The following is a 26749-nucleotide window of genomic DNA, read 5'->3' as shown; positions in this document are numbered from 1 at the left end:
GTTATTATTAATATTATTAATATTATTATTATTATTATTAATTTTCTTGAATATACCGCGTATCTCTCTAACCAATCAAAGAGAGACGATTACAAAAATATTCATATATATTGTACTAGAGTATGTGTACTAGTTGTTATCTTTTTTTTTTCGTCCAATAATCATATTGTTCTATCTCATCGAAGCTATCTATCTATCATCAAAGTTCCTGTTGGCAATTATTATTATAATATTTCCCAGCATTTTCACGCGACATCGAAGCATTTTCATTATTTCTTTTTTTTTTTTTTTAATTTTCTTCTTTTCTCTTTATTTTTATTTCACTTTACTTAACTTTTCTTTCCGTTCCTTTCTTGCTTTTCTGCTTTCGTTTAATTTTCAGAAGCGATAGGTTATTTACTTAAATATTTGTCTTTTTTTTTTGGCGATACACAAATGCACAACGACGTTTATTAATTATAAAATATTGCGACTAGCGCACAAATTTATTTCTTCTTCTTCTTCTTCTTGTTTTCTTTTTTTTCGACGATAAAATTATCAAATCTATTATTCGAATGACACAATAATGCATTCGCGTTCTACGTGATTGAAGAATTCGTTCGTTAGATTTAAAATTAAATAAATTAAAATATAACATTTACGCTCATCGCGCTAATTTTTCTTTCTAATATTCTTTTGAGATACTATAAGTTAAATTGAAAAAAATTAATATTCGATCGACAAACGTGTGTCTTTTTTTTTTTGCTACGTTGAAATTTGTTAGTTTGGAGAAAAATCTTTTTTAAAATCCTTCTTAATACATCCAAAATGTTGATTCAAATAGAATTATTCTACAAATTGTAAAATTTTTTTATCGTAAAAACTACGTATCGATTTTTGAAATACGAATCGCACGAAATTGAATTAATTTTTAAATGTAATAGTAGTAGTAATAGAAGTAGTAGTAGTAGTAGTAGTAGTAGTAATAGAATCGTTGTTTTAAATCTCGCTACTGGAGTTAAAAATTTCATTGAATTTAAAGTTTGAGTATTTTGTTTTTTTTTCGATTTGAAATAGGCAACGAGTAAAGAAACAAATCTATGAAGAGAAATCGTCTTCTCAAATCGATTAATCCTATAAAATACATTTAAGTAATTCGTTAATTCGTTAATTAATTAATTATTGTACACATCATCGCTGCTAACACTAATCACCGGTTATCTAAACTCTCGAGTTTTCAAAAAAAAAATAAAAATACAAAGACTACGGATAACGAGTGCGACGTATAATCATTATTCATAAAACGTTCACGCGTATCATTAAAATATATAAATATTATACATAATACAATAACACAATAACGCGTTTTTTGTTTGATCAATGAGGAAGGGTAGTTTGAATGCATACTTTCGAATGCACATAAAAACTACAATCGATCCTGCCAAATGTTAAAATATACATATACAGAAATATATACAAGATATTTCAAAAGTCGTTTTACCGAATTAAAAAGTTATAAATTTGATTTGTATAAATCAGAGCTTCCACAAAAGTGGATCACGATCTCCCTATGGAGTCGCTTAACTTAATTTGAGGATTGTAGGAATTCGAGTAAAATTAAAATATTCCTCGGACGTTCACAAAATTACTAAAAATTAATTCAAAATTAATTAATCAACACTACACGTATGGTATGTCTGTAAATTTACGATAAAATGAAAGAGAAAAGCCAGTGTAATCTTTTTACTCAAGATCTTGAAAATATTTACTCGTATAAAGTAAGACGTCATCAAATGGGAAAAATTTATATCTTGAAATAAAAAAAAGAAAATACACTAAAACACACTGTATATTAATAAATTAAAATAAATTAATATTATTTTTGGTTTTACTCTTTTTATCGGTATAAGTGACTTTTGGGACACCCTGTATATCTCGATAAACAACACTGGACTATCATCACATCAAATATCGTTCACATGTTCCCCAAGTAAAATTCTATTACCAGATAACTCGATATATTCCTTTTATTTTTTATGAAACGCTACTTCATATTATTATACACAATTTAATTAAAACAAATTTTCCTATAAAAGTTACTCTCGTATATTTCATTTAACTTTAATTAAAAGTAATATTCATTATAACGCGTAATGGCATTCGTGATATATTTTTTTTTTGTCAAACAAATTAAAAATTATATTTAAAAAGAAAGAAAAAAAAAAATAACGGCGTGACATAATAGAACTTTACTGGTTAGAACAACTTACGTGATTAGAACGAATCCTAAGTCTTCTACGTATTATACACACTACCGACCGAAAACTTAGATCAACTTCAACTAACATTTTTTGTTTCCTACCAAATCAATTTATATCTAATCGTAACAGAGATAAACAATCTATGACATCATTGCCTCAATTCGTAGAAAAGTAAATAAAAAAACAACAAAAACCAAAGTAAACGTTCAAAGTATTCTAACGTGATATAATGAACAATACTGGTTCTTTGCTGTGAAAGCTTATTACTTATTATTTGAGGAAAATATCTGATCAATTTAAATAATAATAAAATTACATAAAAATTTTCCCAACGTGTAAGCTGTGAACCCCGCGTATTATATGGGATAGTCAAGGCTACGCATACGAATATTTAACTTAGTTTTTAATACAAAATAAAAATATATTCGTACTTGTATCGAGAAGAATTGCTTTTCGAATATAAATTTTCTTTCTTATATAATTAGTGACAAATATATTTTAATTCATATTTCTAATTTATATTTTCCTCTATACCTAGAGATCTTGAAAATATTTGTTTCAAGCAAAGAAGTTCATCGAGTGGAAACGTTTAATAAATTTCGATATAAAACGTGTGCAAGAATAAATAATTGTTAACGAAATGGAGACTCCATAATTTGTACTTAAATATATAATGCAAATGCGGTAAGTGTACCCAAATTTTTAGCCGGTAGTGTATATAATTATACGTATAATTATATATTCAAAATATACAATTCTCTATCATCGTCGTAGGTCAACGTAACGACCTACTTCATCATGGCGCAATATATTATAACTATAGCTAGTAAAAATCGAGGGTGTGTTTATTATTAACATCGAGAGCATAGGCTCTTGTTATATTCGATACACGTTTCAATGCATTTCGGCATTGCGGAACAACACAAGACGATTATTAATTAAAATATACATGTATATATATTTATATTCTTTTTCGTTAGCACGCAAAAAAGATTTTTTTCGGAAGAAGACGCATGTTTCTTCTTCTTCTTCTTATACACTCCGCGAGCGAATACTGTGTCGGGGGAAGAAAAATAAAAAAAGAAATTATAATTCCTCTTGCACGTGTGTGAAAATAAAATAAAATACAAAATAAATCTTACAAAGCTAACAATATAAACGTCTACGTCAGACGACGATATTATGGCTCAGAATCGGATTCGCTTAACGCGACAAATCGCTGTATTAGGCCATGATTATACTGTTACTATCGATGCACCGTTAATCCTATACTATTCGATAAAAATGAGGAATCTTAATAAACGAAAATTAACATGTTCCGTGTATACCACGTAGGTCGTATACATCCCACGCAAAACTTTTTGTTCAGACCAATTGAAATTGAATAAAATAATATATAAAATGGAACTCATCGTAACGTTCTGAATTACATCTCTTAAACTTTATACTTTTATATTAATAAATATCATTTTGTCAATTATTATAAATATTCTAACATATATATACACATCAGAAGTAAAATAATTAATCATATAAACGTGGGATGTTTACGAACCCCATACAACTTGGGAACAAAACGAATTGGTTTAACACAGACCAAGTAATATTTTTGTTTACTCAATAAATATTGCACAAAGTATACATAATTTCAAAGTAATAACGATTAACAAATATCTCCGACAATTGAACAGTATAATCAAGTAAACCTTCACAAATGTAGCAACGGTGAAGTAGAACGCCTTCGAGTAATTGGAAAAAATAAAATTGACGCGAGGAAAGTTTGTAAAAGGGCTAAAGATGCGCAAGGACCTCAACAGCAGGTACCGGTGGCGTTTGATCACCACTAAGGATTACGGGATCGGCTTCGGTTTGTACGATCCTGACGAGATTCGCGTCCTTCTTCGAGGGCACCAGATTAACATTTGGCGTTGGATTTCCTCGCGTGCAATAACTCGGTGGTCTGCTTTCTCGAACAGTACCACCACCACCACCACCACCACCAGCAACGATACTACTTGCATTCGACCTGTATGTGGGTGGTGGAGATGAAGTTGGTTGCAACCGGTCTAATAACAGCAACCGTAACCTATACTCCTGCATGCTCGCCTGAAATCAACAGAAAACAAATTTAAAATCGAGTATTAAAGATGGGAAACTTTCTAAACGGAGCTACAACTACAACAACGTGTATTCAAATTGGATCATAGGTTCTCGACAATTACGCGAACTCAATTTAATCGTGACATGCAGCAGTGCATGTATCAAGTGTGTCCACGAGTTCGTTCAGAATTTTATTTATACGCACACTTTCAAAAACATTGTAAATATAAAACGTATTTTATCGTTTGATTTCTATGTTTTCTTTTTATTTTATCAAGCTTGATAAAAACATTTCTTTTTTTTCTTTTTTTCAATTTTCTTTTTACAGATCGCAAAATAACAGTAACTACGCGGGACGAATTAAGCTCTTTCGTAATTCGATCCTGTTACTCGGGTTCATCCTCGTTATCAAAGTCAACAATACTCAAAGATAACAAGAAATAACAAAAAAAAACCCATCCATTCGTACCGCCGTGTATCGATATTCGTTTAAAAAGAGAAAGAAAAAAAGAGAGGGAAAAAAACCCAGTTTTTTTTAAAAATCCAATATTAACAATGGTCAATGAAAAACTGAATGATTGAGAGAAAGAGAGAGATGGTTGCAATCAAACCGAGAATATAACTTAATCGAAAAAAGTGAATCATACACAACACATGATCTAAATACGAATGAATTTATTGATCGACCTGTTACTACTAGACCAACAGAACGCGGTTTTACTATTTCGCAATGCAAATCACGATCGACGACTACGCGCTACGTAACTTCACCGGTAGAAACATACAAAGAGAGAAAAGAAAAGGCGTGACACGGTTGTATCGATTTCGTCTAGATTTACAAGAAGAAGTATAAGTAGAAGAAGAAGAAGAAGAAGAAGAAGAAGAAGAAGAAGAAGAAGAAAGAAAAATTACTTTAGCAGGTTATACAAAGATCTTTGAAACCGTCTCATTTTTTTTGTTTATTGTCTTTTTCTTTTTTCCTCTTCTTCTTGTTCTTATGTTAGCCATAGATCGTGAGTAAAAAGTTACCTGGTAACTCGGTGGTGGTGTTCTAAATTGGAATTCCGGATAAATCATGGCAGCGTATGGGTGTATCGGCCTCGCCGGTGGAATCCGACCGGTGATCCCCGTGAAACCGAAGAAGCTGCCGCAATTTTCTCGGCTGGTCACTCGCCACGCCACTGCGCTAACACTTACAAGGACCACTCCTATTCCTGCAAACACCGGACAACCAGATATATATTCTGTATCGATACTCTGTGAGAAACAACGATAATAACGATTTTATTGAAGTGTTTTGACATATTTCTAAATATATTTTTCTATTTAAATAACTTTTTTCTTTTTTTTTTTTCTAAACAAATAAATTCATCCACTGTATATAAAATACGTTGTTAAAATTATGTCACACAAAATGAATAAACAAATAAAAACGAAAAAATTATATGAAGAAAGTTTTAAAAGTCGAGTAAAAAATATTATTACATATTTATTATCGTTTTATATAATTTATCGAACGACCGGATAAAAAATGTGTACAATGGATAAACGTTAAATATTTTTTTCAAACACCGAATTATTAAATACACTGTGTACAGTAGTGTGACAAATGACTGAAATGATATTTACAACGATGACACTTTATTAACACACATTTTCTATTTAAATTATATTTTTTTTTTTTTTCAAGCAAAATTTATTTATTTTCTATTTTAATATTTTTACTACGTCTTTTAAAATGATCGCGATAAATACTCTCACAAACAAAGAAAATAGAAAAGGATACTTTAGAAACTTTCTTAAACAGAGTGAAAATAAATAATTATATCGTCTTATGTAATATGACGATCAAATACAAGCGTGTACAGTGACAAAACGACGAAATAACACTTTTACATTTTCTACTTAAATATTTTTACTAGGTTGTTAAATTATTGCGCAGAAATAGATAGAAGAAAATAGGGAAACGAAAGAAAGAAATTGAAAAATGTATATATATACAAATATTTAGAGAAACTTTTCAAAGAAATATCAGAGATTGCAATTGCTGTAAATTGTACAACTTTACTATTTCTTTGAAAAGTTTCTGTAAATATTTTTTATACTAAAAGTGAGTTAATTTTAAGGAATCTTATATTACATTAAAAAGTTTCTGTAAATATTTTTTATACTAAGAGTGAATAGATTTTAATGACTCTTATATTATATTAAAGTATACCCTTTTTCCTACGTGTAAAATAACTTATCGATTTATAAATTGATTTGCAAAGGTTCAGGCTATATTTTCTAGACATTAGTTAGACAGATATTCATAGAGATTGCCACGGAAATCTGTATCTTTTGTTCCCTATCGTATCGGAAGATACACAGGTTTAAAACGAAATGTTATTTACGTGTATGGGTTGTTTTGGGGGGGAAGGGTTGCGTAGTGCTGTGTGTGTCTGTTCCGAGAATGTATTGTTTTCAACGTTGTTTAAATAGTAATTTGATATTCTATAGAATATCAAAGTATTATGTTTGATGCCTAGGAAAAATGAAAGAATTTTTCATATTTCTGACTTCGTCTGAAGGCTCTGTGCATTCATAGTAATGCCGAGGAATTACTAACAATGACTGATTTCCGGCTTTGACGGTAACATATATATTTTAGAAACGTTTCTTTCTTAATCTCGAGTCGAAGAAATGATTATTATTCCACTAACGTATCATTTTCTCGCTAGTTCCTTCCTTTTCGTTCGTTAAAATCTCCGCGCGCGCGCATTAAAAATGAAAATCGGTGAAATCTATTCTTCTATACCCGTTTACTTCGTGCAAAGAATATAACGAACGATGAGAAAACACGAAGACGTTGTTTTGTGTTTTTCTCGGCCGACAGATTCTTTACGAGGATCGTTGTTGGCTCGATGAGAAAATACTTTCGACAGTCTCTCCTCTCTCTCTCTCTCTCTCTCTCTCTCTCTCTCTCTCTCTTTCTCTCTTCCCAAACGTAAACTCGTCCGATAAAGAGAAACTCGATTGATTTTAGCATAGAGATATTTCCAACAGGGGAAATTTTCGAGCGTGCGAGCATAACATTTCATTTCCGTAATTAGATAGACTAGCTTCGACATTATACAACTAAAATAGAAATATATGTTCAGAGAGGGGGGGGGAGGCCAGGTAGCAATACACGAATCCAATTAAACGAATTACGATGACTATCTCTTCAATATATTTCGTTATTAATTTTCTATTTAATATTATTCGTATATTTATTAATTAACGATAATATAAATATTTTTTCGAAATATATACGATGTAAAATAAGTATATAGATAAATATATTATTTTATAATCAATCTCTTTTGTATATATAATATTATACTATTTAAAATATTTTACAAAATTATAATATTTTTAATATATATCCCATTAAAATCCTGAGATAATGTTTCTTATTGTTTTAACTAATCAATGTATTCATTTGTTCCTATAACATACACGATGTATTATTATAATTCAAAATACTGGCCCAATAAATATCTACATTATTCATGATCAATCGATATATATTCTATATATTATTATAATTTATTATAATCAATCACGCAGTAGAGTAGTTGTTTACGTGAGACCTGAGAGAAATCGAAAATTGGAAGGGGATCCCATTAATTAATTAAGAAGATAAAGTCCTCCTTGTCGTCATCGTTGTCGTCGTCTTCTTCTTCTTCTTCTTCGTCTAATGTAAGCTGCCTAATCTCAACTATCTTTGTCTTACTCCAATGATCTCACGGTGGTTGTCTGTGCGCACGTGTGTAGGTGGTGTACGACATCGATCTCTGTAGGTTAGAACGTTCTCCCCCATTGTGAGAGAAGCATTCTGAACGGGTCGCAGGTTACATGCCCACGTTTAGAAAGTAACTGTTGCGAGTGCTTGCTCTGCCTTCCCTTTTTCCCCCTTCTCTCCCAGCCCCCCCTATCCCTCCTCTTTTTCCTTACAATCTCGCGCATTCGTATTTAAAGTAAGTATTTGAGTGACTGATGTGAAAGAGTGAGTATATAACTAAATATTGTTTTATTCTTCGTCACCACACTGGACTATTTTTATCTTTTTTTTTTATCTATTTCTTATCTAATTCCCACTCCATTGTATGAAAACTACGATCTTTATTATTATATATTATTATTATTATTATTATCATCACTTGAATTTTTAATTATCATCTATTCGTGTCATCTCTAATTCTCCTAACTCTACTATCAATAATAATCTAACAAAAATAAATGTAATCGTATTATGCAAATGAATAAACGTAATATCGAAAGAATTATTTAGTCGATCCCATTGGTTGCATCCTACCCAATTCTTTCTTTTCTTTTTTGTTAATCCTTAATTTTTAAATAACATCTCTTTTTGTATCACCTTTTTTAATCCCATAACTCGTTAAAATAAATCAACGAATGAATAAAACAAAAAAGATTGATTGTTGTGAATAAATAAACGTTGTATTGAATGAACTATCGTTTGGTTGACCCATTTGTTACACTTACCCCCCTCTTCAATCTTTCTCTCTCTCTCTCTCTTTCTTTACGCTTTTATCTAACAACCGTCTGCGTTTATGGAAAAGTTTTCCTACTCTTTCGTTAATTCGTGCGAAAGAAGAAGAAGAAACGGACGCAGAGAGGAGTCGTCGTGAATGTTCGCGAGACAAAACAGGTTTCCGATCGGCCTCTTCTCTCGTCCCTCCTATCCTCCCCTTCCACCCTTCTCTTCCTCTTTCCCAGCCCTCGAGCAAAAGCCACCACGAAGCCGAGTCTTAAAGGCTAGTTCTCCTGATTCTTTTCTGCGTCACGTCGTTTTTCTTCATGCATCTTCTTGATTCAACTACATCTCTTAGTTATACGGTGTGTTTTTTTTTTTTTTTTTAAATATCTCTATCTCCTTTTATCTCTTCCTACGATTGTTCAAATCGTTTTCTTTTTTTTTTTTTTTTATATTTTCAACAAGTATCACATTTATATGTACGAACGACGAGAAAAATAATAAGAAAAAACAGATAAGTTCTTTTTTTTTCGCAAGGTATTTCTATCCCCCTCCCCCCCCCACACACATACACCGTTACAAAGTGGCACACGGCGGTATTTGTTTTCTTTTTGTTTCGATTACGAATTTATTTCATCATTTAATTACGCAAGGAAAATAAATTATGCGTAGATCGGTGGCTAGTAATAAAAGAAAGAAAGAAAGAAAGAAAGAATGAACGAAAGGAAAAAAAAAAGGGGGAAAGAAAAAAAGATTCGATGATCGTTCGTGTTGTGGAACTTGTTCAGAATGTTAATATGGCTGCTGCTGACTACGTAAGTTCTTTGTTAAACCATCGAAGTATTTACGCGATGTGTTGTTATCCGGTACCATTCGTATTACCTTTATCGAATTCTAAAAGCGTATGGGGAGTTCCGTTATATTTGGTAACATCTAGGGGCCTTACAATCGTCCTTGCGAATAAATACATCCTACTGTGTTTCGTTTTATCGTTCGATATAAATTAGGGGAAGAAGTTCGAATCTAACAATAAAAGAATTGAGATAAAAAAGTGGAAGGAAAAAAAAAGTAAAGCAAAAAAGGGAAGGATAACACACCGAAATAAATAGTAAATAATATAATTAATATTTTCGAGATTACTTATATATATATAATTATTAAGATATATATAATATCGTGATTAAGTAAAAAAATAAAAAGAAAAAAAAGGATAATATCGAAATGAATCGTAAATGAAACATCGTATAATCGCGAGTAAAAGAATAATAATAATTTAATTGTTAGAAAATTTTTCCTTAAATAATTTTCTTATTCGTTTTTGTTATTATTTTTTTTTTTTTAAACAAATATTATACGATGAAATGCCAAGCGAGCGTGGGAGCAGCAAGCAAACGATTTAAATTTCAAGAGGAATGCCATCCTGCATATTTCATGATCTTACGTCTCTTACGAGATTCTACTTTTTGCCGTCGTTCCAAAGGGAGACAAGGACGAAGGACATTTTTGCATTTGCATAAATCGAATTTGCGGAGAGCGAAAAAAGAAAGAAAGGGAGAGATAGAAATGAAATGGTTCTTCCCTAGTAAAGTAATTCCTGAGTATCTTCAATTTCTTTCGGCCTCGACATAATTTCTCAACTATTATCATCTATGCATATATGAGCCACCTCAAACTGCCAAATAGATAAATTCGTTTAAACAAATATGTAAAAAGAAAAATGAATAAAATAATATTATACGTTATATTATTTAACGTCCATTACACAATTATTTCTATTAAGTGGTATAATAAAATAAAATAAAAAAAATGAAAGCATCGATATGAAATAATACTTATGATATTTAAAATTGTAAAATATTTGACAAGTTAATCGTTTGAACATATAAGTATATTGCATATATAATTTAATTAGAGATTTATCTTCGTGCGGTTCCTACTGGCAAAAGAACCAAACGAAATGAATTAACGAATGAACGTTTCTAACCAGTCTACGCTGCCATATTTGGAGACGTTGCAAGGCGTTGCAAGAAGAGCATGATGTAATTAAATGAATAACTATTATACCTAGAGATACGATCGTCCCTAACGATTACGATTTGCTCAATCGATCTATCGTTATAATTCTTTCGAGCGCATAGGCGTCTTCTTCTCTCTTTCATTTGCATCCGCATCCTATAATTCGCTTGCCAAGGTTATCTTTTTGTGAAACTGAACTACGCAACATCCTAACCGCCTAAGGCCGTTTTACGCGTTCTAATTAATAAGAGATTGATTCTTAACATCTAATCTTGATCGCAATGATTCATCGATAACGTGATTTAGTATTGGCTAATTTTCTTTCTATCTTTCTTTCTTTTTTCTTGTTTTTTTTTTTTTTTTCCAACGTGAGACCTACGAAGACCAGTCGGGCCAAGTGAAATTGAAATCACTTAGAGTTTTTTCCTTTTAAGATTTTTTTTAAATATACAATTATATCGCGCAAGGCTAGACACGGAATGACAGGAACGGGAGCCTCGAGCGTAAAACGTTGCATAAGTTCGTACAAGTTTCTCCATTTGAAGCGAAGACACCCAACACGAGGAACGGAAATCGCGAGAATAAGAGCAATTATATGATTGTCATGATTTTCTATGGGACAAACCACACGTTTTTCATCAAATCTCAACACCGTATGTGATACTAACAAGGTAATATTCGTTTTTATTTAAAATCCTAGACGTTTTATTAATCCCTTAACGCGCACACTTTTTTATTTTATCACCTATGGAAAATCTTTCTTGAACAATTCAGAGAGAGAGAGAGAGAGAGAGAGAGAAATAGGAAGTATTATATAAAATTATTTAAATTTATTTTCAATTACAACGAACATTCTCCAATGTCGAGATTATATTTTTTTATTGCGCGAGTCTATTTGACGTATTTAAATAAAACGTAATATCGCCGTGTGTCCGAGTCAAACAAAATTATTCAAAATAAACTTTAATTATATATAGATATACTAAAAATAATAATTTCATTTTTTTTTTTTTTTTTTTATTTAATAACTTTCACGAGAGATTATTTTCCGATAAATCGATCCGTTTGCATAATTATTTAAATATTTACGTAAGATAGGACGATGTTTGAATTAAACTGGATTGTACACGCGTTACTTGTCACTTCGCATAAAATGCATTCGAGCGTGCGTGTTTAAAGTGTTAAACATAAACAGTGATAACTTAATCTTTGTAATAAAATCGATTGGATACTTGTATATAAAATAAGATTGTCGAAGGAAAGATCATACTTATTCGCTAAAACTGGTGAGATTGTTGGACGGCAAATCCCCAAAGGCAAACTAACATCTCAGTCAGAGATTACGACCTGGAAATGGTCGAACGAAGCTCGAGGGTATCACCGCTAAAGAGTCCCTGGTTTAACTGTTAACTGTTAACAGTATAATCCGATCGTTTCGTTCAACTTCGAACGATATTTTTTTACCTGTCTTTCTAAATGTTTTTTCTTTTATTTTAACTTCCTCCTCCATCTACTCCACGAAAACGTAACTCTTTGAAATAAGCTTTCATCAAAATGACCTCGTAATTAGCAATAATAGTCAACGGTTCTTTTGTTCTTTTCAAGAAGAGGAAAGAAAGAGAAAAAAACTATTGTCGGATAATACCGTGCGACGTTTTCTACGAACTATAAATAATAACCCAGTGTCCATTGTTATTCCTTCGAAACGGTTCTTCGAACAGTATTATTAACATTTTCTAGTTTCGAACGATTCCTGGTATTATTGGATTGTCCGAAAAGTGCATATCGATTTATAAATTTAAATAGTCCACATATATTTATATTTAGATTTTTATTCGATAAAAATATATAATTCAAATTAAAATCAATATTTTTCATTGTAGAATATTTCGAAAATAACGAACACAACCCAATTATCATAGTTATCATAGTTCAAATATTATATAAACAATATCGCATTAGGATTCAATGTCTTAAGAATATATAAAAATTCAAACAAATATATATTTAATTTCTTGCAAGACATGAACACTTACCGATCATGAGAAGGGCCACAGCGATGTGATCGCGTCCCGAAGCTCTGAGTGCACCCAAAAGTGCACCAGCACCGGCACAAACAAGGCCCACCACTCCCACACCGAGTATGGACCAACGTACCGGCGGGGAACCTAAGCCGCAACATTGCTTCGGTACTGCGTCCCTGAAAGACAAGAAGCGATCGTCAGAGAACTGACCCACTGACACACACTCCTTTTCCTCCTCTTTCAACTACTCGTGCACTGGATGCTGCTGCTAAGACGACAACGGCCAACAACCAAGGAAGAATCAAGAGGCCAGCCGTTATTACACTACACACATACACACACACACACACACACACAATGTAGCAGCACCTTTGAACACAGGATTGCTTCAAAAGGATGACAGTACAGCATCAGCACTTATATTCATCCTTACCTTCCTTCCTTCCTTCCTTCACTTTTCATTCGTTTTGTTGTTGTTGTAAGTACATCCTATCAATCTTCTCTTCGAATTGGATTTAATCGTTCAGTAAAAACGCGTACCCATATACACCATGTCATTTTTTTGCTTCCTGTGAATTATCTGGGTCTGGCATACTGATACTCTCTACTGATAAGTCTATAAAACGAACTTACGACTCTTCACAACGATCCAAGAAGCAGTTACTACGGATGAGATAAAGCATCGTTTTTCTTCGAGATCGACAGTAATACGGTCTTAATGGTCTTCCTCTCTCTTTCTTTCTTTCTTACTTACTTTAATAGGATGGTCCTATATATATATATATATGTAGGATGAATCATGCAACTCGATATAATACATATACCCTTCACATATTTTTAATAGTCAATTATATCCAACAAAATGTTGCATCTCGTAGATATAATCTGTTTCGACAGAGCCATTAAACGATTCATCTCCAAAAAAAAAGAAAGAAAAAACGAAAAGAAAATAACAATAAACAACAACGAGACATATTATCAAATGGTTCGAATATTTGGCCTGAAAATATAATATAATTACGCTTGGTATGATAATGATGCGAACGATTCAAAGCCAAGAGACAACTGTGGTACAAAATTGGAGGAAGGGTGCCAAGGGATGGGAAGGGAATGGTGACTTTGAAAGATCACAAAGCTCGAATGGACTTATTGCGGAACAGGATGGTAGATTTACGAGACTCCTTGTACCGTATCCGTACCCGTACCCATACCCATATACCCGTACCCGTAGCCAACCAGTGGCTCGGCCCTACTTCGCTTGGCTCAGAGAACGGTTCTCGATCTCTCGGCATGCGTTGAACTTTACTCGGCCGTATAATTGACGCCATTCGCCGGTGCATGGTCCGTTGCACGGATTACACGCACACGAACGCGCGTTACACGTTACCTTCCCTACCTCCACCCGTTTAAACACCGCTACCATATCTCTCTATCTCTCCTTCCTTCTTGTGGCTGAAACTTCACGGGACCTGGTATTCCACGTTAAAACTCGACTCCAACGGGCATTTGCCCGTCTATAATCCAATTATCTCGCGCGTTTCCGCTCTCCTGTCCGTCCGAAGATAATCGTCATTAAGTTCGCTTCGACGCCATGGTCGCGGAATTAACTGACTACTCTCTCTCCATCGTTCGTCGAATAAATTTGAAAAAACAAAAAGAAAATGAAACAAATAAAAGGGACAAAGAAGTAACCTAATAACTCCCTCATTACCTATGTATCTCCATTTATTTTTTATTATTTATCGATTATACCTATGGAATAATCAGATAGATGTGGAAATAAGAAAGAAAGGAAGAAAATGAAAGAAAATAATTGAGAGAAAAGAGACATGCTAATGGATCGATAGAAGGAACCCTGTTTGTCCCTAGTAAAAGGATCATAGTTCCCTCGGTGTCTGTAGCATGGCCTAAATATGAAAATCTACGTTAAGAGATATGGGGAAAAAAAGAGGGCCAGAGAATAGGATAGGAAAATGTATGGAACGAAGACCAGGCTGCTCGTTTTCGAACCCCTCGAATACGAACGTGACCGTTCTATTCCCAACTGGAAGGAAGGTCTCCCCGTTAATAGGGCAAACACGCGTAAAAAAAAAAAAAAAAGGCGCATTGTAAAGGACCACGAAAGGGGAAACATTTTACGATGTAACTGGCCAGTTATCGATCCTATCTCATTCGAACACGTTGTAGTGATAGGTTGAGACCATTGGTAGGGAAAAAGAGGGGAACGAGACCCTTTGATCGCGTTCCTTCACGGCTCGACGATTGGATGAGGAATCTTTTCGGAAATGGTCAGACGCGCGCGCACGAGAGTGCAAATCTTACGGGGGAAAAATCTTTGCTCTTTGTACTATTCTATCATATTACAATCTTTTACTCGATATAAATTACATTTGAATTCGAAAATGATTAACGATCATAAAATATGACGAAAAAAATGTTGAAATATAAATGAAAATATAAACTGACCTGCCAAATGCCGAGACGCTGGTAGGTACAGGAAAGGGTAAACCCAAACTGAGTCCCCTTAGTCCGAGATGAGGTGGCGGAGGGTGAAGGAAACCCCTCGTAGGTGGCACCAAAGGCACTCCGGGTGCGGTTGCGGACGCGGGGCATGCACCGACCGCTACGGCCGCGTTAGCGGCCCCCGGATAAGTCGGTGGAAGAGAACAACTCCTCAGGGCCCTACGATGCTGTCTCCGCATTCGCCTCTCCCGGCGACGCGCGCCACGTGACTCGTTTGCGAACTCCTCGAGGACCTCGGGCCCATTCTGAAGCGCCACCTCCGTTTGTGCTTCCGTCGAGGTGAACGACCTAACGTTGTTGCTGTTATTACTGTTGCCGTTGCCGTTGCCGTTGCCATTGCCGTTGATGAAATTGCTGCTGCTGCTGTTGTTGCTTCTGTTGTTCCCGTTGTTGTTGGGATTATTGTTTGGATTATTGTTGTTGCTGTTGTTATTACTTTGCCGATTGTTGTTGTTATTGTTATCCCCTCGCGGTTCCTAAAGAAAAGAAATCCATAAGATTTATGGGAGAGGGATCAACGATCGAGTCATGTTATTCTTGCGAAATACCACGGATTCCCGATTACTGACCCGACCATTGCCGTCACCATCAACCAGACCCTCCCTCCCTCCCACCCACCTTCATTCCCACCCGTCTACTACTACCTTTCTCCGTACCATGTGCTTCCCACACGGAACGCCAGCCACCGACCGACAGTGGTTCCCAAACATTTTACACCTGCTTCTTTTGATAAGGTATAATAATTAAATATCTATGTTATTTCGTCATTTTAACTTTTATTCGAAGGCCTATATACTCTCGACTACTTATCATTACGTTACGTTACTTTATTTCTATTGAATGAGGAAACAGTTAAATACGATTATTTACATAAAATAACAGTTAATTCTAATTTTAGAATAAATTTGATGAACTCAATTAATATTAAGCATAGGTCCTAAAGCGAACGATTCGTGAAACTTTCTCATCGTGTATTCTTATTCTATAGAAAAAGGAAAGTATGTTTAACATTCGAAACTTAAGAGAACCGTTGTAATTAATCATGAGAAGAGATAAGAGACTGAGAGCTATGCGATCTCGCATTAACGAGAAACTTGATTCTCCCTGCTTTCTTAATTATGCGAAGAAAAAATTAAGTTAGGAACAAGAAATTCTCTCTCTCTCTCTCTCTCTACATATACACCTATTCATATATCTATTTTTTGTTCTTTTTATCTTATTGGGCCTTGGTGAAACGTGAACATTGTATTCTCTCTCTCTCTCTCTCTCTCTCTCTCTCTCTCTCTCTCTCTCTCTCTTTCTCATTTTCTTTATTTTTCATTTTCTCTTCATGACTTTTCCATTTTTCTCTTTCTTCCCTTTCGATGTGTTAGATAGACCGAGCCCTGACTATTGTTATGGATGCAATTACGTTATTTACGACGCAACCGCGAAGATCATTCCTTGATAAAGAGTTTAAAGACCCGAAGCGCTATACGAGTCCCGTATTTCAACAACAACACACACAAACATATATAAAGGTATTGATATACACTATATAAAGGAAACGTAGGCAGCGGTACTTGGTCCAAAAAAAAAAAAAAGAAGAAAAAAGGAAAATCTTCCGTAGCATCGCTTTATACCCGTAACTATTACGCGGATCCTGATCAATGATACGCTATCGCGTACCCTCCCGCGTTATCAAACCCCATTGCATCGAGCCAACATGTCGTGCTTCTATTATATCGAGATTACTATGTTTGATACCAAAACGCATCGATGAGTACTAGGAAAATTACGTTCGATATTTAATGTGTCAACCTTTAATTATTCAAATTATAATAAATATTTCAATAAAACTCGCACGTCAAAATCATATATTATATTATATTATCGTTATAGATTTTTCCTTTGAACATTTTTCGTAACACTTACTTAATGAAAAATCTAATTTTCGCGTAACACACTTTTCCTTATCTACACAACGCCTCAAATGCATACACTCGTTATGTTTACTCGAAAAGAAAGTTTATATACAAACTGCACATTCAAACACACACATACAAATATATATATATTTATATTTAGTTATAAAACTCCCTTTAGAATCTGGAACGAACGAAAGAAGAAGAAGAAGAAAAAAGTCGCAATCATTTTCGCGCTGGAAAACGTTCTCGGCTTATCTCTTTACGAGGATTCTGATTAAAAAGAAAAAGAAAAAAAAAAAGAAAAGATAAAGAAGAAGAAGAAGAAGACGAAGATGAAGGGAAACGGGGGAGGGTGGGGCGGGGTTGGGGTTTGGAGGGGTTGGAAGAAAAAAAGGAAAAATGTTTGCGTAAAAAGGGAAAAAGTAGGTCGCGGCCCGGAATAGGTAAAGCAGTAGTATTATAAAAATATATCTGCATGGGTCGCGTCGTCCTTAAAGCAAAGGCTTCTCGTTGAGAGAGCTGATGCTGGTGGGGCTTTCGTTCGAAGGAAGAACCAAGTGGATGAAGAAAGTCAACGTGAAATCGGGACGACTCTTTCTCCTATAAACCCCCTCATACCTCATTCCTATCCCTTCTCATTTTCTCCCCTTCTTCATCCTTTTCCTCCTCCTCCTCCTCCTCCTCCTTGTCCTACTCTTCCTCTTCCTCCTCTAAAAGGGGTGGCAGAAAATTTAATAGCGAGTCATCCGAGCACGATCGCGATTCCTCCCGCACGATATATATGTGTATGTATGTATATGTATTTATATATGTGATGTACACTTCATTCCATTCTGTGCGTGCAGCTATTAGGGCTGCGACGATTTAAAGGGGGAGCAGCTTTGATCAAGGAAATAAATTACGTTCGTGTCGGCGCATATAACCGTGAACGCGTGTACGCCTCTGCATTCGGGAATATATGTTGGTATATATATATATATATATATGTATGTATGTATGTATGTATATATGTAATGTGTAAACGCGTATATAGGTTGTAGATGTACGTACGCTAGCGAGGTTAATTAAGGTACAACTGAAAGAAAAAGAAGAAGAAGAAGAAGAAAGAAAAGGGTCCCGTCGTTAAACTTACGACCGATTATACGAAAATGCATCCGTGATGTTACTTTTGTATATACTTATGTATATTAATATACACTATCGGTTAAAAGTTTATAATGTTTATGCCGATTTTGCGTGAAAAAAATTTAATATACCGATAAATTTTTCTAATTATCCCGTCGTTATAATCATAGTACTCGTTGTGATATCCTACGTAATATAAAATATAAAACAAATTGTTAGTGTGTGTAAATTTTTACTCGAAAAATAAATCTATCTATCGGTTAATTTAAAAGATATTCATTTTTTACCCCCTCCCCCTTTACAAATATCCCTATTTCTCTAAATTTACGTAATAATTCTAAACTGTTGGTAGTTAGTGTACATACAACAGGAGCTTGATTGAACAGCATGATCGTAGAAAAAACAAAGCAAATAAATCGAGCGCCTACTGTGTGCATCTCGAGTAAATTAGAACGGTTGTTTACAAACCGATGACAAAATTGATCTACTCGAACGTTTGTTAACCAACAGACAACAACAAATAATCCAGATATCAGATAACAAAGACCTCGATTCATTGGAACCTGACCAAATTTAAGATTTATCTTTTTTAAAAATTGAAAATGGTCGTAACAATTTCCGGAAAAAATATCTATCACGATAAGAAATTTATATATATTATTATAGCGCAATCATTTTAAAGTTCTCTTTGGAACACGTTATATCGAAGAAAAGAAACAAAATTTCAATCGGACCACCGGCATCAAACAATCCAAGCTGATTGCACTTAGTTGACCACTCAGTATACATATATATATATATATACTATTATAATAATCTTTCGTTTTATCCCGCAGAGATATTATTTCTTACTCATTATTATTCGTTTCATTAAGTAATGAATTACGACTGACGATACGAATATATTATAATATAATATAAAATAGCAATAAACAGAATGACCCCCAAAGCTAGCGGGAAACGCGAGATGAGTTGAACTTTGCTAAAAGTACATTAGTTAGCTCGTCATCGAAGACGACGAAGACAACGATGACGACGACGACGACTACGACGACGAGTGAATAAGAGAAAGAGGATGAGGATGAAGAAGAAGAAGAAGAAAAAGAAAAAAAAGAAGAAGGATAAGAAGGAAAGTAGTAAGAACTCTCGAACGAATCGAAATACTCTTTTATCTTTTCGTAAAACCAGAATCCTCGAGGACGTCGAATCCTCTCTTTCTTTCTCTCTCTCTCTCTCTCTCTCTCTCTCTCATCTTCTTCCTTCGCGTTCCCAAGGTAAAACGAGTTTTCAGTCGCGGAAAAACACCTTAATTGCGCTTGATCGTACCCATCCCTCCCTACCACCCCTTCTTTTCATCGGAAGGCGTAGAGAGAACAACAAAAAGAAAAGAATAATAATAATAAGAAGAAGAAGAAGAAGAAAAAGATAAGACTTACCTGATCATCCGTGTTGCTCCTGACAATTACCACGGTACTACCGTCGACGCCAACGACGCTCACAGGCCTCGGGGCATTCTCAGACAGGGCCCCGGCCATCGTACGGTCCTGCACACATTGAAAATCTCCTCTTCTTCCACCTCCTCCTCCTCCTCCTCCACTTCTTCTTCTTCTTCTTCTTCGTCTTCTTCAACTACTCCTTTTTATCCTTTATTCCTCGAGTTCACCACGTTTTCACCACCTTATATTATATCCAAGCTCCTTTTCCAGCAGACACGATCAACCACCTTCACTCTTTTTTTTCTTTTCTTTTTCTTTTATATATATATATATATGTATTCTCTTCTTTCACACAAAACTCCTCGAGATCACCCTGTTTTTTACTCCCTCTTATCTCCTCCTCTTCCTTGTCCCTTTCCTTCCCACTTATTCTTAAAGTCGTGGCCCTTCCTCCGTTTCTCTCCCTTTTTCTGTATAAGTAAAATACGTGGATAGAGATATATGTATATACAAAGGGAGATTGAATAGACCTATGAATATATGTATATATATATTCTGTACTGTATATATATATATATATACAGTACAGAACAAAAGTATTGGAACTGGGTATAGTTTTTTTTATTAAATCCTCTATAAGCCTCGAAAATGTACGATTCGTTATTTCAGTTTTCTTTTGCTTCTTTTTTTTTATGAAATATGTCTCTCGAGTCTGAATATATTATAAGCCAGGGGATTAAATAAACGAGCAATAAAACAAAGATTGTTTTTAATAGTTCGAAATAATTTTTATAATTAAAAACGACTATTTATGCATATTTAATCTTTCGGGTTTTTTTAAATTTTAGATTCGATAGATAAGTATGCAGAATTTACCATAAATCAAATGGATAAAATTGTGTTATTAATATATACATTGATTTAATTTAAGTACGTTGAAGTCGTAAAAATATACATTTTTCTATTTTTTTTAAATCAATTCTAAAAATATATATACCAACAATTACTGTTCTAATAAATTAAATTCTAGTTTTAAACAAATTATAAACCAGCCAATATTTTAAAAGTAAATCAACCCTTTTGCGAGCTACATATTTTAAACCCTGCTAATTAGACAGGACAAGTACACTTTTCAAAAAATCAACTTGATAATACGTAAAAATATATATATATAAAATTAACACATATTAAATATCACGGTTAGATGAAAAGTCACTGATTCTATAGATATATAATTACGTATTCCAACATGGCAAGGATGTCGAACAATGTTCGAAATCCGTTCGCAAAGGGTTAAATAAAGAATCGTCATTTTTGAAGATTCAACAGAGAGAGAAGAACGTACGTTATAGGAAAAAGTAGTAGGTCTGTGTTAATACTTTTGTTCAACACTGTATGAAAAAAAAAAAGAAAACCACCCTACCACCCACCCACCCTCTTCTATTCTATTCCGTTTTCATTTCTCCGACTAAACTTGCATCGTTCCCCTTCGACTCATTCCCTCTCTCTCTCTCTTTCTCATTTTCTTCTTTTATTTTTCTTTCTTTCGATTCTCTCTTTCTCTTTTAGTTCGTAGCGCTCGACCTCTTTCACTCTTCCTTAACACGCGCACGTTTCTCTTTCACTCGCACGAAGTGCAACCTCGCGAGCGGACTCCTTTGTTCCGGACGAATCACTGGAGAGTAGGACGGCCATAGTCGTGGCTTCGAGACTCAAGCATATCCCTTTAACGAGCAGCCATCTAATCGAGCACGGAATTACCACCATACCACCATACCACCACCACCACTACTACTATCTGAAGTAGAAGCACCAGCAACCAGAAGTGGAAGCCGAACCCTCCTTCTTGTTTTCCTCATCGTCCTACTACTACTACTACTAATACTACTACTCTTCCTCCTCCACTTACTACTAATACTACCATATAGTACTACTCTCCTAATGACCAAAGAGAATTGTTCACAGCGATAAGACCTTGTCCGTACCTTCCTTTAGAATACTACTGTCGTACTCCTATCTGAATACAGGCCACCAAATTTAGTTTAACAAAGTCAGCTATTATAATATATTTTACTTTTTCTTTTTTTTTTTTTTCTTTTTTTTCTTTTTAGATAAAAATAAACACAATATAATTTATTTAAAACAAATTTGAATTAACTAAAGAGAATCGTCAACTTGTCAAGATTTTTTAATCAAATGTTTGACATCGTTGTGTGGTTCAAAGTTGCCTGTTAATCTCATCTGTGTAATACTATTCACGTGTTCTAAGAAAATAATTCTTTCGTATTATCTATCGCGACTCTTACAGTTTGTTTAGTCATGTGTTAGACACCACTAGTTTAAAAAAGAAAACCGAACACCCCTATCCTATTTCTAAAGGAACTTTCAAATGGTTGTGACAACTCATTTACCAGTCCAGTTTTGGACCACATGTTAGATGGATGATTTAATGATTAGTCACCCTAATACAAATTCCAACGTTAACTTTAAATCATCTATATATTACTATTTTTTAAAATAAAAATAAAAAATATTAATCTTTTATGATTCATCTCGAGTCTTCCAGTTTTGAGGCCACATGTTAGATACCACTGTTTAAGAGAAAATCGAACAGCCCCCCATCCAATTTCCAAAGGTACCTTTTAATCGTCTACATAGTACCATTCACATATATATTCTATGTACCATCTGTTTCTCTTCCATCTTTTCAATTGGAACAAAACTCTGTACTGAGGGATCGGTTTATTAAGCACTCGGCTATGTTCGGGCGCCATCGGCGATGCTGAAAATCAATCGGTGCTACACACAGCAGCTTTGCTACTCGTCCTGAACGATTTCGAATAAAAGTCAGTATTGATATTTAATCCGTTGCTCAATTTGTTATAATTTTAACATTGATATTTTAGAATTTGAAATAGAAATAATAACGGTTAGAAATTGGAGAGTGATGTTCGAATAAAAGGGAACGAACATGATCCGTATGTATATATATCCATAAAGCGAAAAAAAAACACGCGCTCCAATTATTCTCAATAAAAATCATCTCTCCTACAACTATCCCGTGCATTTTATCAAACATTTAACGCACTAATGTAACGTACGAATCCTTAAAAATAAATAAAAAAAAAACATAATAAAAAAAGAATCGAGTCGTGTTTCTGTCTCTTGTTTCTTTCTTCTTTTTTTAAAAAATAATATTCAACCTAATGATTTTATCATAACAATAAATATACGCAACCGGTTATTAAAATAATAACGATGATAACGAATTATCGGAATAAAGGAAATTATTTTTGTAAGATCCCCTACATCCCACTAGAATCTAGAAATCTCATTATTACGGGCACGACGACGACTACGATAACTGTTTAGTGTCTTTCTTCTTGTAAGAAAAAGGAAAAAAGAAAAAAAGGAAAGAAAAAAAGAAATAGAAAAATATCAAGTAGAATATAATGATGCGGGATACCGCTAAGAAAATTAATTAACAAATACATAAGGGAATTACGTCAAAAATAATATATCGACCACAAAGACGTAATAACATGAGTTTTCCTGTTTCTTCTTTTTTTTCTTTTTTTTTACGTTTTTATTTAGAAAGTAGTAACTAAACCACGAGAAGGTGTCGCTGCAATCCCGATGTACTTGTCTGTCGAGTGCATGTCTCATAAAAATGACCTCTCCCTACTTTTTCTGTCTTTTTCTTTCTGATTCCTGTCTCTCTCTTCCTGTCGTTCTGGGGCAGTGACAACGATACGATTTGGTATTTTCTCAGCGACCTATGCGTCCAACAAAGCAAAGCAAAGCAAAGCAAAGCAAGCAAGCAAGCAACGCTTGGTTGGCACAAGTGTATGTATACGCCTGTTACGAGACTAACTGTATGGCTGTACGTTTACGTTGCAAATTACAGTCGCGCTCGTTCACGACCGTTTTGAGAAACGGTACTTCTCGCGTTTGCCACTCTACGTCTCGTCTAAAACACAACTATCAACCAACGATGACACCCGATTGTTCCTTCCTAGTTATTTTTTGGCTACTACAAATTCAAACGGTTATCGTAAAACATCGTAAATGGAAAAGAAGAAGAAGAAAAAAGGAACTGTATAAAGTTATAACGTAAATCAATTACATTTTATCGTGAATAAATCCGATGATCGAAACGTTTATCAGAAAATATTCTCTTAATTATATGCTCAATAATTTGTAAATGTTATTACTGCAATATTAAATCAAATATAAATGTTCAATTTTTGAAATTCGTCAATATTTAAAATAAACTACGATATCGATATTTATAATAGAAATAAATTTATTTGCATTACGGTAATACGTTGATAGAATATAACACGATGATATGATGTTTATATCAAATATTGGATGAAAATAATAATGTTGAAAAATTAGATGAGAAAAAGAGGCAATATAAATAGAATCTTTATTAGTACTATTATCTTCCGATAATATGATCGATAAAAAGTGTGTGTTTGTATCGTTTTTGGAACGGTGAAAGACATTCCCGAGATTATTAGCAGCTCGTTCGAAAAATAACGACGATATAACAGTTTTCACAACAACATTCACTCGGCCCAGATTCGTAAGAGATCGCGTCCGCGCGACCATCGACGCAAACGATCGTTCGGCTTGAATAATCGCACCAACAATTTCTCGGCTAACGGTTCCTAGCCAATAATTATTCATCCAGGAAAGTATATATTCAACAATATAACTATTTCCCTCTTTCCGCAAACCCTTAATGACACGACACTACGATTAATCATTAAATATTTTACTAAATGTTTTATATTATTGCTTAAACACTTACAATATTATTATTATTATTATTATTATTATTAATTTGCTTTCTATGAACTTCCTTGCCTCTTAAAATTCAACATTACGTCGATGGTACTTGTACGATCCGACTTCAATGAATTTAAAAATGGCGGAATGGAGGACATATTATTTTGTTTTATTTTTTGGAATAAATATTAAAGTACTATTACATATTTCCAGAGGTACCAATTAATCAGACATTACTTACGTCTGGAAATAATGTAATCTATTTAATTGATTATTATACAATGAATAAATAATGATTATATGTGAGAAATGATTAAATATTAAAGGTACTGAAAGTATGACGATAATTTGTGGTTCATTGTTATTACATTCATCTAAAGTTTTATATTAAAAACGATAATATATAATTGTTTTAATTATTATAAGTGTTAACTAATTCGGGAGAGAAAAAAAAGAATTAAAAATCGAATAATTATTTATTAATAAAAAAATAAATGATAAATAATAAAAAATATAAATATCAGTTGAATATCATGTTTAAATTCATTGAAACAATTAATTACAATATCGGATATATAACGTTGAATAATTTTCCAAACACTTTGCGTAGAACCGTTCGAATTTCACAGGAAGTCGCGCCTAAAGCATAAATGCCTGCCGTACTACTTTTTCGGACGAGCCTATCCTCGAAAGATCGGAGTGCACTCGTAAAAAGAGATATATAGATGAGAACGAAAAAGAGATATAGAGATAGAGATAGAGAAAGAGAGAGAGAAAGAGAAATTGAAAAAGAAAAAGAGAAAAGAAAGAAAGATAGAAAGAAAGACTAAAAAAGAGAGCGGTAGAATTTCGGAGGGGAAAACCACTACTATTATTTTCTTTTCACAGAGGAACGAGCATGAAACGTCTGAAAGCACAGAAATCCACGGCGCGCAACGTCCTCATCGTTTCGAGGGAAAGCGTGCGAGTTTCGAACCGAAAATCATCATCATCCTCATCCTCCTCCACCTCCACCTCCACTACTACCACCACCACCACCACCATCATTTCTCTTCCTCTCTTTATCTATTCGTCTATCTACCTTGCTCTTTATTTCCAATTGAATCGAACAAATCACGAAGCGAATACGACTCTCCTCCGTCACAAAGATACGACGATTCATCGTGAATAACAAAAGGTATATCACGCGCTTTCGAATCATCAAATGTATAAACTACTATTACTATATTTGCACTTTCACGTCGATGATAATACGTAAAAGAATGAAAGAATGAAAAAATAAGAGAGAAATAAAACATTAAAGAAAGATTTATATAAAGGAACGGTATCAATTAGAATGAAAATACGAACATTGGTGGTAATATACTGTTATTTTTGGAAATGTGTTATTTTAAGTGTTATTAGACGAGATCGAATCGTTGAATCTTTTCAATGACCAAGTCGCGCTCCTGAGTAGTAATCGATTGTTACTTTGGATTCGCCCGCGAATACGATGGCAGAGAAAAGAATAAATGTATTCGTTTCTGATAACCCTTTAAACTATACTATCCAACTGGGTATTTAAATTTGTGTATATTAACATTCCTAAATACGTCAGAAATTTGCATCTACATGAAATTGTAATTGTTGATAAGAGTCTAGTCAGAGTAACTGAACGATTCGATATATAAAAAAGATAAATATATATATATATATATATAAAGTAAATGAAATATATAAAATAAGAGATTACTATAATTAAAAAATAAACACCACCTGAGATCTCATCGGCAGTGGTTAAGCTTCTGTGAACACTAGAATAAGAACGAATACGAGCTCTGGCATCCGTGATATCAAGAAAAAATAAGAGATGAGAAAGATAGAGAGAAACATGGAAAGTGAGAGAAATAGAGAGAACCGTAAGAGTCGATGGTTGCAAATGTATTTGTACCTCAGCTTTCTCGCAGCAACACTCTCCTGTAGTAAAAATAACGTCCCAACACTTTTCCTCGAGTTTCTTATTCTTCTTTTTCTTCTTATTCTCCTTCTTTTTCTTCTTCTTCTTCTTCTTTAAAACACA

At 33.8% G+C, this 26749-nt stretch overlaps 1 protein-coding gene across 1 annotated transcript; it reads right to left on the bottom strand.

Annotated features, from left to right (window-relative positions):
- LOC106787134 lies at positions 1–26749 on the bottom strand. Its single transcript, XM_014749249.1, has 6 exons — positions 26621–26749; positions 19894–20363; positions 15369–15901; positions 12915–13078; positions 5370–5554; positions 1–4346 (listed from the first exon to the last, which is right to left on the bottom strand). Exons 2-6 carry the CDS (start codon positions 19990–19992, stop codon positions 4032–4034), a joined length of 1296 nt encoding a protein of 431 aa, XP_014604735.1. The 5' UTR covers positions 19993–20363; positions 26621–26749; the 3' UTR covers positions 1–4031.

This window comes from Polistes canadensis, unplaced genomic scaffold (assembly GCF_001313835.1).
Source record: "Polistes canadensis isolate GaletaPanama2010 unplaced genomic scaffold, ASM131383v1 scaffold_93, whole genome shotgun sequence".
NCBI lineage: Eukaryota > Metazoa > Arthropoda > Insecta > Hymenoptera > Vespidae > Polistes > Polistes canadensis.
The sequence above is the reverse complement of the archived record's forward strand: the minus strand, read 5'-3'. Positions and strand labels throughout refer to the sequence as shown.